Below are 14582 nucleotides of genomic sequence, written 5' to 3'. Positions count from 1 at the left end.
AAAACGGCTCAAATTTTGCGGTGCGAAGAGTATAATAAACTCTTCCAAGCTATGGCACCATCGTGGTGCGTTATTCTCCGGCTATCACTCGTAGCCACCGTCGTAGCGGCCACCGATGTCAACCAATTCGCTGGCTTCATCTGGCAAAGTTTTGCAAATAGAAGTGAAAAAAACGGGTGATCGTTCATCACCGGTCAGTGCGTGACAATTCCACATACACATAAAATTTGGGTACTGCTTATCGATCAACGAATCGAACACAAATGCCTATAGGCTCTGGCGCTTTCACTGCAATAATATGGCTGTGGATTGATAACGTCGGTATCTGCTCGGACGAGCTACTATAGAGGAACGAATCACTGAGACGTAGCGTCAGTAGAGAGTTGTCACGATGATGAAAAGGCCCTGAAACCAAAGGCCCCGTCACCATCGTAATCGTCATCGTCTTCGCCAGCGAATGTCGTAATTGCCCATACTTGAAGTGTTTTATTAGCAGCAATGTGCACATTATTGTGTTCGAGGTTCACTGGCACCTTTGTAGGTGTCATTGCATGCAATGCCCCTTCCTGCAACTTATTAATTAATTTGTCCCAGTTTCATAAGCTAGTCTTCCGTATGATCTGTTTACTTATGTTGCTCTTTCATGCTCATGAGCTTGGCTTTAGAATATCCGTCCATATTATATCAAAGGTTTTCTAACTTTTCGTTCTTCCTGTTCGTTCCTCCTGCCAGTGACGTTGATGTTTACAGTTCGTCTTGCTTTGCAGTTCTCGTTTCTTGATTTACGTGCAAGGCTCCTCGTTTCTATCTTATCTGACTGCTCAGCAATACTACAGGCAATAACATTGTGCATGTGCTGTCTACAATCACCTCACCTACATGGCGCACACTTCATGCGTCCTCCACTCGTAAACCAATGTCCAACGTTACATGGTGTAGAGACATATTAGATGCAAGCCCATGATGTCGCTAGGAACGCTAGGCGTATCGGCAGTGCTCCCTTGGTTGCAATTTCCATTTGATTGCGGACAATTCACGGTGCGACATCAACATGGGAGTCAACGCAAACTGCACAATATCAGTCTGCACTAAATCAGTCTGCCTAATTAAAAGGCAGAGGTATCAGTACGTTGGTGAGACTAAAGCGGGTGCGCTTTCCGCACATACCACTCGCGTTCAGAGTTCGATGTTTCACACTCCAAGTCACGTTTTGAACGTAACATTGCGAGGCCAACGACCACCCAGCTTTGACCGCTGTAGGGCCAATGTTGCTCAGCGTTTCGCTTACATTGGCCCTGCGTCCCGTGCTGTTATGATACTTTCTTGTCGATACTGACGAACCACCGCAAAACATTATACCATCTGTGCTACTTTTCTAGCAATCCGTGCAAAGGTCCTCCTGCGAATCTTTAGCCCCCTTAAGAGAATTAAGAAAATATGACATGTTCGCTGGCAGTAGTGACTGCATATGTTCCTGGTTTTTGTGAAGGGCCCGATACACATGTCATGACTATCAACTGAGAAGCGCGAGAAAATAAGTAAGTCAATCAAAGGAAAAGAAACAAACATGCACGGAAAAAAACTAAAGAGAGACGCATAACGTGCCCTGTGCCCTTCGGCATCGTTTGTTCTTGCCTACGTAAATAATGCGCGTTCAGACGTGCATGGCCATTACACACCGCTAATGGCACAGCGGAAGACATGCAACCCGTAACCAAGTGCTTATTTCCGCTTGTAGCAAGTAGCGTTGCTGTGCAGAATGCCAGCTTAACGAGCCGTGAGGCCCGGCTATTAAAAGCATTTCACTCCCGCCCTCGCTCAGGTGTCGACCGCTTGGCTTCGCCGCTGTCTTACAGAAGGCGTTGGCCGGGGTTGAGCAAGAACGGACCGAGTAATTGGCAGCGATGCTTTTCAGGCAGGCGTATCGGCAGTGCTCCAATTAACCCGCTGTCGTAAGTGACCCAAAACTCTTCCACTTTCGAAGGCGTAGAGCGAATCCTTAAGCAAGAGACGGGGTTGAAAAAAGCCCGAAGGCATATCAATCTCTATGCGAATCCTGTCGACGAATCAGCCAGGTGTGCGACTCACTGCAGCAGTTCTTTGACAGGACTTCGTTTTTCTTCGGCTATTCGATTCTTGCGTAAAAGAGAACACATTTTTCGCCGACTTTTTCTTCAGGATAACGGCATCGTAGATCGTGTTGTGCGTCTTTGAGGAGCATAAGGCAGCTTGCCAGCAAATAATTTTGTCGTGCTGCTGCTGCATACATAACATCAGCGAACTGACACGCTGACAGCCACAGTGACGTAATTCTAGCAGCGTAATAGGTTATTTTACCACTGTCCTTGACTTGATTTAGGGAAAACAGTCATTGTCTAATACATTGGAATGACTAGATAATTGTTCACTCTCCATGCAGGCGCTCCTGAAATACAAACGATTTCAACTGAACGTATTATTTATGAACATAATCTGTGTCGCATAGGGCGCACCACTGATCAATAGGGCGAATGATATCTGTGGCCGTCTAGAAACTGCTAAATATGTATTACTTCAACGTTCCGCGCATCACGACGAGAAATCTGATCTTGAGCGCCAAATGGACACAATTTTTCACACTCCGCTGATGCTACATTTCCGATATTGTGCCCTTCAAGACAGCGACGGGCTTTGTATACGTGTTTCAATTGCATCTGAGAAATTGGCCAGCTCGGAAAGCTTTAGCCAAAGTTCGCTTCGTGATAAGTACAAGCAGTAATTGACCTCCGCCGCTTCACGTGTAACTATCATCAACAGGTTTATCACACATAGTATCACTGTGAGTTTTTTTTTTCATATATAAAGATTGTGATCAGGTTTTACTCGCATTGTTTTCTTTGCCATTTCGTTTGGTCTCTTCTCTGCCACCTTTTAATGCTTTTTTTTCTTTCTATGTGCACAGTAGCAATCAGAAGTCATATGCACACCAGCCAAAATACCTGCGATCTATTAAATAGCTTTTCTGTGCTCTTTGACTCAGTGGCATTAAGAGACCGGAAGAGAGCGCTGTGGATCAGAGAGAAAACGGGGATAGCCGATATTCTAACTGACATTTAGAGAAAAAAATGGAGCTGGGCAGGCCATGTATTGCGTAGGATGGATAACCGGTGGACCATTAGAGCTACACAATGGATACCAAGAATGGAAGCGCAGTCGAGGACGGCAGTAAGTGGTGGGGTGATGAAATCAGGAAATTCGTAGGCGCAAGTTGGAATCGGCTAGCGTAAGACAGGGGTAATTGGAGATCGCAGGGTGAGGCCTTCGTCCTGCAGTGGACATAAATATAGGCTGATGATGATGATGACTCACTGAAGATTTTGCGAAGATGCAGGAAGAATGTTTTTTTTAAGAGTTTGTAATCGCGAATTGCGCAAGATTTGCCCGCACGTGTGCTGTTAAATGCTGTCCCTGAAGTTTCTTTTCGGGGGCGGGTCAATCAGCTGTTGACTCTATATCAAAGACTCGTCTCATCGCAGCCCCGCGCACGGCCTTTACCTTGTGCTTGTCAATTCGAGGACATTCATTGTAGGACCGCTATCGAAGCTACACAAGGCCTCTCTAAGTTAGATTTGTAAACGCGCTTAGCGGGTTACTATAAGGGTAAAACAATAACAAGGAATTATTTGCTACAACAGCGTGAGACTGCCCTTTGAGGTATATTCTATAGCCGGCCGGTGGCTGGAGAGAATGGCGTAGTTATATATGGACGGCCCAATGGAGGCACACCCACGAAGCGCACGTGCGATGTGCTCGAGGCTCATCAACGGTGGTCCCGTTCGCGAGACCGTCGGTCTCGCCCGTCAGACAAGTGGGGTAGTTTGTCCAACAGGCCGCCGACAGGCTACACGAGCACGCGTTGAGTGCCTGGGTGTACAGGCAGCGTTAAATAAACAGCAGCGCTATAGCGCGTGGTCGTTCGCTTACATTGCATATAGGATCGCGCGGTAGACATCGCCTGACTACTCGGTCAAGTCGAGTCTGCATAGCGGCATCTCCATCGCGGCGGCACCATAGCTAAAACGGCGCGATTCTACCGCTTGCCTTTCGAGCGCGATCACCGAGATTATCACGAGGAGGGGCTGCGCTCGGCATCGAAACGAGGTTATGGAGTGGCGTTGAGATAGCTGGCTGTTTATACGGCGTCTCCAATCACTTGTTGGCTGCAACTAGTGTAAAGATTCTCCTGTTGATTGTGCGCGATGAGTTCCGTGCATTTTAAATATCTGCGGGCCCCGTTCTCCGACTGCTCCCCGCACCTCCCGTTACGTGTATTTTCACTAAATAAAAAAAAAGTCGTTATATTTTCCCAATCATGAATCAGACATGATTTCAACTCCCGCAAAGGATTTCGCGGAGACGAGCCTGTCGTTCAGCAGAAGCCCTGCGCATACGATAAAGCCTCTCGCACGGTTGCTCCTCTGACCGCTCCCCAGAAGACAACAGGATAGCTCTGTAGCGGCGGTCCCCGGACAAGTTGGGAAACGGGGCAAGTGGAACGCCTCGAGAGCACTGCGGTGGAGCGCCACCGCAGGTCGCTTTAGACCGCTTTATGAACTCCTCTTTTCTTTTGCTGCATTACTACGTAGGTGTTGTCTGCCTGCACTCTACCTTGACGATTACGAGGTTTCAACCACTCAATTTGTTTAGACAGTATAATTACCACATACAAGTACCACGAAGGAATGGCGACGACAGAAAGTTCGCTGGCAGCCGTAGTGCTTTCTCTGTGCTTAGTGTAAAACGTATGATGTTCTTTCTGCTTTACTCACAATGAAGTAGCCCACAAATCCTTCTTAGCTCATTGATCCTTTGCTTTATTTCTTTTTTTAACTTATTGTACACTTAAAGCATTTCTTTTTTTTTTTTTTTTTACCTATCGAGGCGAAGAAGCAGTGTCGTGGAAAGCAAGCTATGCAAGCATATACGAAGCGATGGCCAAGCGGATAAAAAAAGAAACGGGACGAAGATAAAGAAACCAACTGAAGCTATGAGCTATGGCGGTGTGGTTCGCATGGCGTTGTTGTTTATCAAATGATTAGATATTGGAAAAATGGGTCACTGAAGGGCCGTCTATACCAAGCATCAAAACATATATCCCAGTTAGGAAACATGAGCGAGAAACAAGAAAAAGGCAGAAAGTTAAACACCCAAAGAATAAAACTGGATAAATCGAGCATAACCTGTCATACCATGGGCATATAAAAAAATTGCAGTATATTGGTAACACGCAACTATCCAATCCCAGTCACACTGGCGCATCCATCAGCGCCAAACGATGAACACGCAGTTCCAATCTCGAGAACGTGCACACCGCGACCTATCCGTCGTCATCGATGAGCATAATGAGCGCATTTGGTCTACGATTGCTTAGCCCGATAATCGCGCGGCATAAAACGAGCGCACCGACGGACGCAAGCGGCTCGCGCGCCGATAAGACGCCCGAAATACGCGCCATGAAGTTACCGCCTCGGGGTTAAGGAAGTGCAGATAAACAAAAATTGCGTCAGCGCATGCATCCCGTGCATTCTTTCTTTTGTTCACGGACACGTTCACAGTACCTCGTGGTGCTAGCAACGAGGCTGCAGTAAAAAAAAAAAAAAAGGAAAGAAACGATAAACACGTTCGGCCCGGGTCTTCTGAGCTCGGGATGACTTCGATAGCCACTGCCATGCTGTCAAGAGACGCGTGGCGGTCTAACGGCGGTCGTCCGTCGTCGATCGCTTCCTCAGATACGCCGCGCTCGTATAACCGCCCCGTACGCGCGTGCGGCTGGCTGGCTGCCGCAAGTGTGTCGCCGTCCCCGTCATAGCCGCTCGCGCTGCAGGGGAACGAGCCGGCTAGGCGGGCGCGATGCAAATCTCGTGTCGCCGCACGCGCCCGGACTAATCCAAAGGGACGCCGCGCAGATTATGGCACGCAGACCACGCGCCAGACTGCGGGGGAATAAAAAAAAAAGAAAATAAAAGGGACGTCGGCTCGCCCGCGCTGTGATAGATAGCGCGAGCCTTTATATGCTAAACGGGCACACCGTAAATACGCGTTCTGTAGCACGTCCGCTTCTCCGGGTCCGGCCGGCGGCAAGGCGCGCGTGCCTACATGGCCTGCCCACACGCGCCGTTCAAAGTGTCCCAATTTTATTTGCACTCGCAGCATTGTCGCGCTTCGCTTTCCGCGTGTGTTGTATCATACGTGACACTGCGCGGTCCCGGTCTTCTTTTCCTGTGCTGCATGTGCGGGATAAAATCTGAGTGCCGCGGCCGCTCTATAGCTTCGAACGCGGATCAACGGCCGTCCTTCGCTGACATTCGGAGGAAGGAACAAGACGCGACTCAAGTTCAGACATTCGTTTCCGGAATGCAAACAGACTGGGGAACTTCCGCCAGTCGTTCAACTTGCTTCTCGCGCAGCTTCCTATTTTCGTGCTGTTCATAAACAGGAAAGCGCGCGCGGGCGGAAAAGGCGCGACTGTCGCTAACTCGAACAGTTGTTAGTTGTCCGCATATTGCTATTCCGGGACCAATGCTATACGACTGAGCAGCGCCCGCCCGCAATGGGAGGACTAAATTAGCCGACAGGCATGGCGCCTGGCTGCTGCCGGTGTACCCGTTTTGTGCAGCCATTTTAGTATAGGGTCGCTGGTCTGCTTTAGGTTAATCGCCGATAGTCTCCCACGCCCTGGCATTTTAACGCAATTTACGCGCAATCTAGATTGTGCGGTCAGAGGCCACAGCTGAGCCGCTTGCATATCAAGCAGGGACCAGCAGCCAACGGGACCCGGAATGCCACACAAGTGTTCATTAACGAAACCAGGGCGATGGTTAGAAATAGTTCGAGAGCGCTACTCGCAAAAGACTGCAGCTATACGAATAGAATTCGCATACATGCTGTCTAAAGCAGGCGACTACCTAAAAATTTAATGGAACATACCATACAGCTGTGTCCAACTTAAAGGGAACCTATCTAAATGCGCCCGCCAAATACTATCGCTAATTTATGTGACGCCATGGCGGAGACAAACACCTTTCATACAGGCGTCTCGTGCGCAACTGTGTTTAGGAGTGCGGAAGCAGGCTGGGCAGGTGTGGTGCAATTTTGTGAGCGAGGTTTGTACTCAAGCCTTAGGTTGTTAGATTCGTGCTATCTGTCGTACTCTGTAAATTAGTGCGATTACTTTGTATTTGATGACGGGCATCAACACCAGTGCTTCATACGTCCTTAATTTGGGTGGCACTGTTCCTCCATTGTGAGTGTGCTCAAACAAAACACCACTTTTAAGTAAAGCCAGGCGGAGGTCGAAGCCAGCTTGGCTAGGGTCACCAAAGCGTTATGTTAGCGAGTCTGCGCGAAGTCTTCCATCAAGTACCGTTATACTTCAGGCAGCTTTCAGAGCTTCCTCGGCATGTTCACAATGTTACTCTTTCTGATATACAGAGAAGAAAGAAACCAATGCTTATGTATCGAAACTTACAGTCTCGTAAGCTCGTTCAGAAAACTCTGAAGAGACACCGCGAAGTACGGTTTGCCTCTAAACCATCTTACGACGGCCTAAAGAATTGTGTCTGAATGACACCACCACCTCGCATAACTTTCGCGCAGCACGTGGTCACGCGCCACGAAAAGCTATGTGGCAGAGCTTATAGCAAGGCAGAGAACGCTCTGCTTAATCCGGATTGTCATGCCGGATCTACCAATGGCGTACGCCAACTCGAGCGGGCTACAGAATTCCAGGTGTACATGTGCGCTACAGGCGTCGGCAAGATGGGCCCGCAAGGGTCGGCAGCTCATCCGTCACGAAGCACCACCCGACAGGCGTCTTGCGAGCCGCCGGCAGTTACTTTCGCGCGCTCACCCTCGCCCGGCTTACGCCACCCTACGCGCCATACTACAACAATGCGGGGAAGCTCGCCTCTCTCTCTCTCTCTCTCTCGGCTCTGGAATGCGAACAGGCGGCTCCTTTACGAGCAACTGCGGCGCGCCCCACGAACGGCGTTTAGCAGCGCCGACTACGAGGCCGTTGACGTATAGGGTGTTTTTAGAAAGGGACGTGGAAAAAATTAGCTCCGCGTGAGGGAGTAAATCAGAACTATCTGCTACGGCGGCCTAGAAACGAACGCTGTGGTAGGCACGAAAACAAAGCGACTGCAGGTTGCAGGTAAGTATAGAACAAAGGCGAGGTAATCCTGCGCCGAGATACGTGCATTCTCTGCTGGGGAAGCTCAGACCAAGGCCGCGTAGCGAAGAGCGAAGTCAAGGGCCTCCCCTTATAGTATGCGTAGGCACACTTCACCTACATTTTGTACTTAACGTAGAGTTAAGTGATAGACAATGCGAGACAATAGCCAGAGATGCATGGAGTCATAACCAATACGTGGCAAAACTATATATACGAGCCTACGTTTGCAACCCAGCATAAGCGCATCAAGGCACTGCGAAGTGCGCAGTGGCGCCTTCAGTGGAAGCGGCCATTCAAGACTGCACGCCATGGAACGTGTGTGGCACCTTCCGTAATGAGTTAAATGAAGTGCTATTTTTAGCATCTCAGCTCGTTACAGCCGCATCAGTGTGCGAGAAACCGTAAAGTGTGTGTCTCATTATAATACCAATTTCTTTGGCTTAAGCAAAGCGGCAAGGCGGTGTCCAAGCAATGCAACTGAGGGCGTCGGCATTGGTGTTCATCTTGAGTGCGAACTCAAGCGTCGACTACATATGCCGCCTGCATGCTGTCACAGATGCACGAGATAATTCCCTGCATCTTCGACGGCTCTGCTACGAAAGTGACGAAGTGAAAATGAAGTGGGGAACCGAAATGTACGGTTTTTTTTCTTTCATTAGCACAGAATTATTCCCAATGTCATGCATAATTTATGGAGTGACTGTGTCTCCAGATCGCACTGGTCCATCACAGTCTTGCCACAACTTCTATCCCTATTGCAAGAAGCAACAGCGTTTTCAGCGTGACTTCATGGAAGGCAAACAATGAAGATAACCGCATAGTTCCCTTGTGCTCGTATTTTTTTTTTTTTTTTTGATGCGCGTGTACGCAACTGTTAAACCATAAATCAATTCCAGTTTTGAACAGTGAACAGTGAACTGATCACTATAAAGGTTCTCCACTTCATAGGAAAAATAAGAAATCTGCAGCTCAATATATCAGATCATATTTTTAATATTTCTTGTGACCAGCAATATAATTACTCCAACTAAAAAATAAACGTAAATAAGCATTTATAAGTGAGTACCGGTGGCTGCTTAAGCAATTCCAATACAAAAAAAGGTCGCGCTCAACCTTGAAGGCATACGCATTTGTTCCGACATGATCTGCCTCCTGAATTATGTTTAAAGTTTAAGTCTATGCCTTGAAGATGCGTTGCGATGGGCAACGGCGTACGTTTCAATTCCTTTTTTCGTTGTCATTCCTGACAGTCATATTTGGAGGTATTCCTGCCCTATGCGCCTACTCTTAGTCATTATAATAATTCACCATCCATTTATACTCGACAATATTGTTCCATTGATATTCATATGATATTGATAGTTTAGCATCCTTCAAAACATCAAAGAAAACTGAAAACAACTAGAGCGTCAGGACAAGATATTAAGGATACTGTCATATATTCCTTAGAGACAATGCTGATACGCTTAGATTAATGTCTGTCTAAACGGAGCCTACGGCGTGTTTCAGTCATTTCACAATCTTGAAACTCCATAAGCCGTTGTTTCTTTGTTTTACCTTGCTCCTACTGCTGTACACACCAGCTTTCAGATATCACCTCGCATGATCGGGATACTTCCAAAGGATGGTTCGATGAAATAATGCTTTTCTCAGTTTGCGACTTACGTATGCAAGTGCGATAACTCATGAATTAGGCCTGCACTTAGCGCCTAACTCGTTCAGCATGCACAGAGGAATGCAAGCTCAATTTTGGACAAGTTGCCTGCATGCACTCACCGGAGTTGCTGTTGTCATTGCAGCTGGCGTTGCCGTCTCAGTCTGGCCGACTGTCGTTGCCGACAAGGCAGCTGCGAAGAGCAAACACAAGAAAAAATAGTTTTCAGTGATGCAGCCACAGCATCAAAAGATGACCGCTGCATGAACGCGAATCAAAGCCCCTATCACATTTTTCTTAGCATTACCGATGAGTAGGCTTCTCTAAATGAGACAGTGCTGAAATCCAGTCGCTTCGTGTATTTTGATTTTGCACTGCTATCCTGATAAGAACGGATGTAGAAAAAACGTGCGTAGAATCGCGAGATGATATCGAAATCAGGGGGAAGTTATAAAGCCTTCAATTCAAACGACATCACGTCGCTGAATAAATGTCGATCACCGTGCGAAATGTTACGTGGCTCGTCATAGCGTCGACAATCTCCGGATTTGCCCAGTTGCTCCGCCTTACCCTTCACCTGTGCATCCGGAAAACATCCAAATGAGCCCGGTTAATACCGTTTTTCACGAAGTGTTGTCTCTTACTTCCGGAAAGGAAGTATGCCCGCAGTCGTCGTTACTTCATGAAACCGTGTTTGTTCGCATTAAACAAAAAAAGGCTATTTTGAGGACACCTTCTCTTCCCATTTTTCGTGTCTATTGCGTCATATTTGATTTTTTTGTCTGTGAGTGTGAAGTATCAGAGTGGCGTCAAAGGCAGACAATGCATAGATGGTGACGTAAACGCTCCCGTTTCTTACTCCGCTAGTGTATCACAAGCTATGAAACGCATGGCTCCGCGGCGGCGTTATGAACACCTATAAGTTTCGGCACTCCGCAGAAACCACTTGAATGTTCCTCTCATACACTCACTAGCACCAAGTGTAATTTCCCTATAGTGTTTGCATAGCCGTACCTTCGTTACTTTTTCGCAAGTGTAACTCCATTCAGTTACATTTTTGGTCTTTTTTTTTTCAGTTTGGAGCCTGGCTGTCCATAGTGCACGGAGTCTTCAACAGAGGTTGCGACCCTTTTTTTATCGACAAGACAAAAAAAAGAGATTTTTTCGTACGAACATGGTTCGATGTATCATGAATAGGTAGCGTATTCGCACATACGCCCCCAGATGCTTGTGATGTGATTCCCTTGCACATGTAACGTATACATATAACAGACCCGCACTTGCGTACTTACTGCACATGTACCGAACATACAATCTTACGCGTGACTAAATAAACAACTCTGCATCATCATTGATTTATAACTTCACCAGAATTGAAATTCGGACTGGTTGGTTATTGGTGATCGTAAAATACCAGCGCGTAAAAAACAAGGGAGGGGCGTAAAGAGCGCTATGTATCTATCTTAACGTGCGTTCCTTGTTTTTTTATGCTCTGCTTTTTGATTATCATTTATAGCGTTTTGTGTATAGCTTTGCTTTCTTCCTCCTCGCCCAGCGCCATCACCGCCCACGTCACTGTTATTAACTCGTAGCGGTCAACGTTACCTCGCACATCTAACCCATTCTTCACACCGAGACCGAAGCCATGTGCTTTCCGTGCAGCAGCAGCAGCAGCAGATGTTCATCCATCATTTAAATGGGGCTAGCCAACTCGACTTATTAGGCATAAAGCACTCTTCTCTAACTTATATTCACGGTTCGACTCCCGTCTAGACTAGCTTTGCAGGATTCTCTTCCTTTTCTTTCATAAACACGTGACCGGTAGCGCCATGCCACTTAAAGACTCTTAGAAACTTTGCGGGAGTTCTGCTGAATCCCGATTGTCGCCATCTGTACGCATTTTTGCACTGTATATATACGTAGTCGACTCGTTTAGATTCTGACCGACTGGGTAGAGGCGTTCGGGTACTCACCGACAGGACATGCATCCATAAAAAAAAATTTTAAAGTTGCTGTTGGCATTTCTTCAACTTAGGGGACGACTAAGGCTTTTCAAAAATATCTTCGAGGTCGCACGATCGACCCCTGCCGTGACCGCCGCATTCTGATGGGGGCGAAATGCCAGAAAGCTCGTGTAGGTACATAGATTACGTACACAGCGTGTACACAGTGCGTCACAAAAAAGAGTGTGGCCTTGTCGTTTTTCTTTGTCCCGTGTTAATTGCGTTACATTACTTTGCTTAACTTTCCAAGCAACGGCGTTTCAGCAACACGACGCGAAGGTAGCGCGTTTCACGGCATTCGATAGCACGTCGAACGTTGAGATGGCATATTTAGTAGCCGCACAGTTGTAAGGCAAGCCTTTCTCCGCCTTGAAGTGCCGGTGAATATTCGGATCAGTAGACTGAAAAGAAGGCACGTCAATGAAGACGTGTAGTTTGCCTTCGTATCACGTGACACACTTTTGTAGAGAGCCTTGTTTGCGTTCTTGTCTTCAGCGTATGCGCAGACGTCGGTCAAGTATTCTTATTTTAGGCATTTCCCGTCTCACTCGCTCCCGACTCGCGTCCATATACAGTAGACAACCACGCTGATAAGCAGGTAACTGGGGAATACAGGAACGCCATATTCGCTCACGCAGAATGGTGTCAGAAGCGGAGGTGAAGGCTAGACGAGCTCTTTTCATGGGAATAGCCATGGGTGACCCTCAGATAGGCGCGTTGAAATGATGGACAAGAGTGCAGGTGTACAGCACTTCGTAGGTAGATCCCTGTCTCTCAGTTACGGTCAAGAGTTTTATACACTTAACGACGTCCCCGAAAGTACTGTGCAAAGCAGGCCTTTTGACATTGACATTGCAATTGTGACGAAGCAAGCGGGTATCATGAAAGCCAATCACAGCGCCTCGAACGCACTGGTGACGTGTTGGAAATATCGCCGAGCATTCAGTTCTATTGAACACGAAACCAGCATGAGCGGCCAATGCGCCGTGGATGATTAAGTTGCCGTAGTGCAAACTCAGTACAAAACCTTTGCGACAGGAACCAATTAACAAACAAACGCACAAAATAATCTCCGCATACCGAACGTTTATGCGGAGCTGTACAAACATACGAAAATATATCCTGGCGAACAGCACAAGTATTTGAAAAACTGAGCATATATGGAAGAGTGCGACGTAAAACAACGAGCAGGCGCCCGTCTGTATAGCCCGTCACTCGTATTCTAAAAAAAAAAAAAAAAAACGTACGCAGCTCTTTCGGGACATCACGTAATCTTGCTCGTATATACTTCCAAGTGTCGGAAGTGTCAGTTTATAACTAAAGCATTGAAACAGATTAAAAGGCTGAAAATTAATAGGCTAAAGACATCTTTAAAGAACATACGGTAACTTTCTCTTGTCGCCTTAATGCGATGTTTATTTTGGCAGCTCGCGCATTGAATATATTTAGGTGGTTGGTGCAATTCGGTTATATACTTGCGCCATGACTTGGCTTGGACTGGCGAGATTTAATTCTTGATACGCTTATGATCAATAAATCGTGAAAAATTCTTTGTGCTCTACAGACAAGGGGCCTCCACAAAAAAACTGAGAGCAGCTAATTTGCTCAATTATATAAGCAGTTTAAAAAAATGGTTTCTCGTAAAAGATGGCCGAACTTTTTGCAAAACAGAGAACGTCAACAGCCATTCAACTTTCCCCTTCAGAGTTTCCTGTTTTCTTCTTCAATTTTCCTCTTTGTGTTCTCACGTGACAGTTTAATTAGAAACAGCTTCAAGACACTATTGAGAAATAACTGATTATTTTACATCAAAACACTCTCTGGCAATCGCTCAATATATCGCCGCTTCCAACCTTATCATTGAAAGTTGAGGGACAGCGCACACATAAAAGGGAGAACAAATAGGTAAATAAAGCGTGAACGTAAATGGAATCAAAAAACAACCACTAAGGGCGCTCATGTCATTTCCTTTTATGTTAAAGTCAGAGCTATAAGAGTGCTGCCTTTTTTAATTTTATATGTATTTTTGGATACGTTCCATGAAGATGGCACGCTATATCAGAGGAGCTATCGCTATTACTATTTTGCATTCTCTGTCAGCGTCCAGTCTTACTTTTTTTGTGTGCGACGTGTGGGTCAAACTGCCAACCAAGTAAGTCCCAAGAGTGTGCCAGCCTTGCACACAACATACGTTATCGTGAACGGAGGTAAGTGCAGCCTCTGCAACCATGGCATCGCCCTTGCAACATCATATTTAATATATTTTACATTGGCTGTTGGAAGGCGTCTTGCCCATCGCAAGCGAGAACGCAACCGCGATTGCTCAGGGAACCACGGGAACTCAGGGAACCACGGTTTCAAAGAAGCACAAGTCACTGCAAATAGGGCCGGTAGATGGGCAGCGTCTGTGTCTGCCAGGTGCAGTTATATGGCCTGCGACGCAATGTACATACGCACTAGTATACGACATACAGATGCACTTTTGCTGCCTGTACACATAATAAAAGAAAAAAAAGAAAAGGAAAGGATACAAGAATAGAAAAGAACGTTCCCAGGATGAAGGGTTATCGCGCGTTCGCCGCTTAGTACGGATGGCGCCTCTTTCGTCGACATGGTGGACGAACGCGCGGCGTTAGCTTAGTGGCTGTGGCGCTGAGTGGCTGAGCTCGAGGTAGTGGGTTCGATATCGACCGCGGATTCGGCAATTCAATGG

General features: G+C 46.9%; 1 protein-coding gene across 10 annotated transcripts in view; it reads right to left on the bottom strand.

The window, feature by feature from the left end:
* Positions 1-14582, bottom strand: part of LOC119461694 (mucin-2-like) — a 303059-nt gene that overhangs the window by 37710 nt on the left and 250767 nt on the right. Inside the window, exon 2 of one of the 10 annotated variants that reach the window (XM_049671915.1) lies at positions 9989-10059. The exons of the other annotated variants lie outside the window; for them this stretch is intronic. Coding sequence (XP_049527872.1) covers positions 9989-10059 — 71 coding nt within the window. The remainder of the gene's footprint in view (positions 1-9988; positions 10060-14582) is intronic. 10 annotated transcript variants of the gene reach the window in all.

Source organism: Dermacentor silvarum, chromosome 8 (genome assembly GCF_013339745.2).
Source record: "Dermacentor silvarum isolate Dsil-2018 chromosome 8, BIME_Dsil_1.4, whole genome shotgun sequence".
NCBI lineage: Eukaryota > Metazoa > Arthropoda > Arachnida > Ixodida > Ixodidae > Dermacentor > Dermacentor silvarum.
Note: the sequence above shows the minus strand (reverse complement) of the source record. Positions and strands in the feature narration are given on the sequence as shown.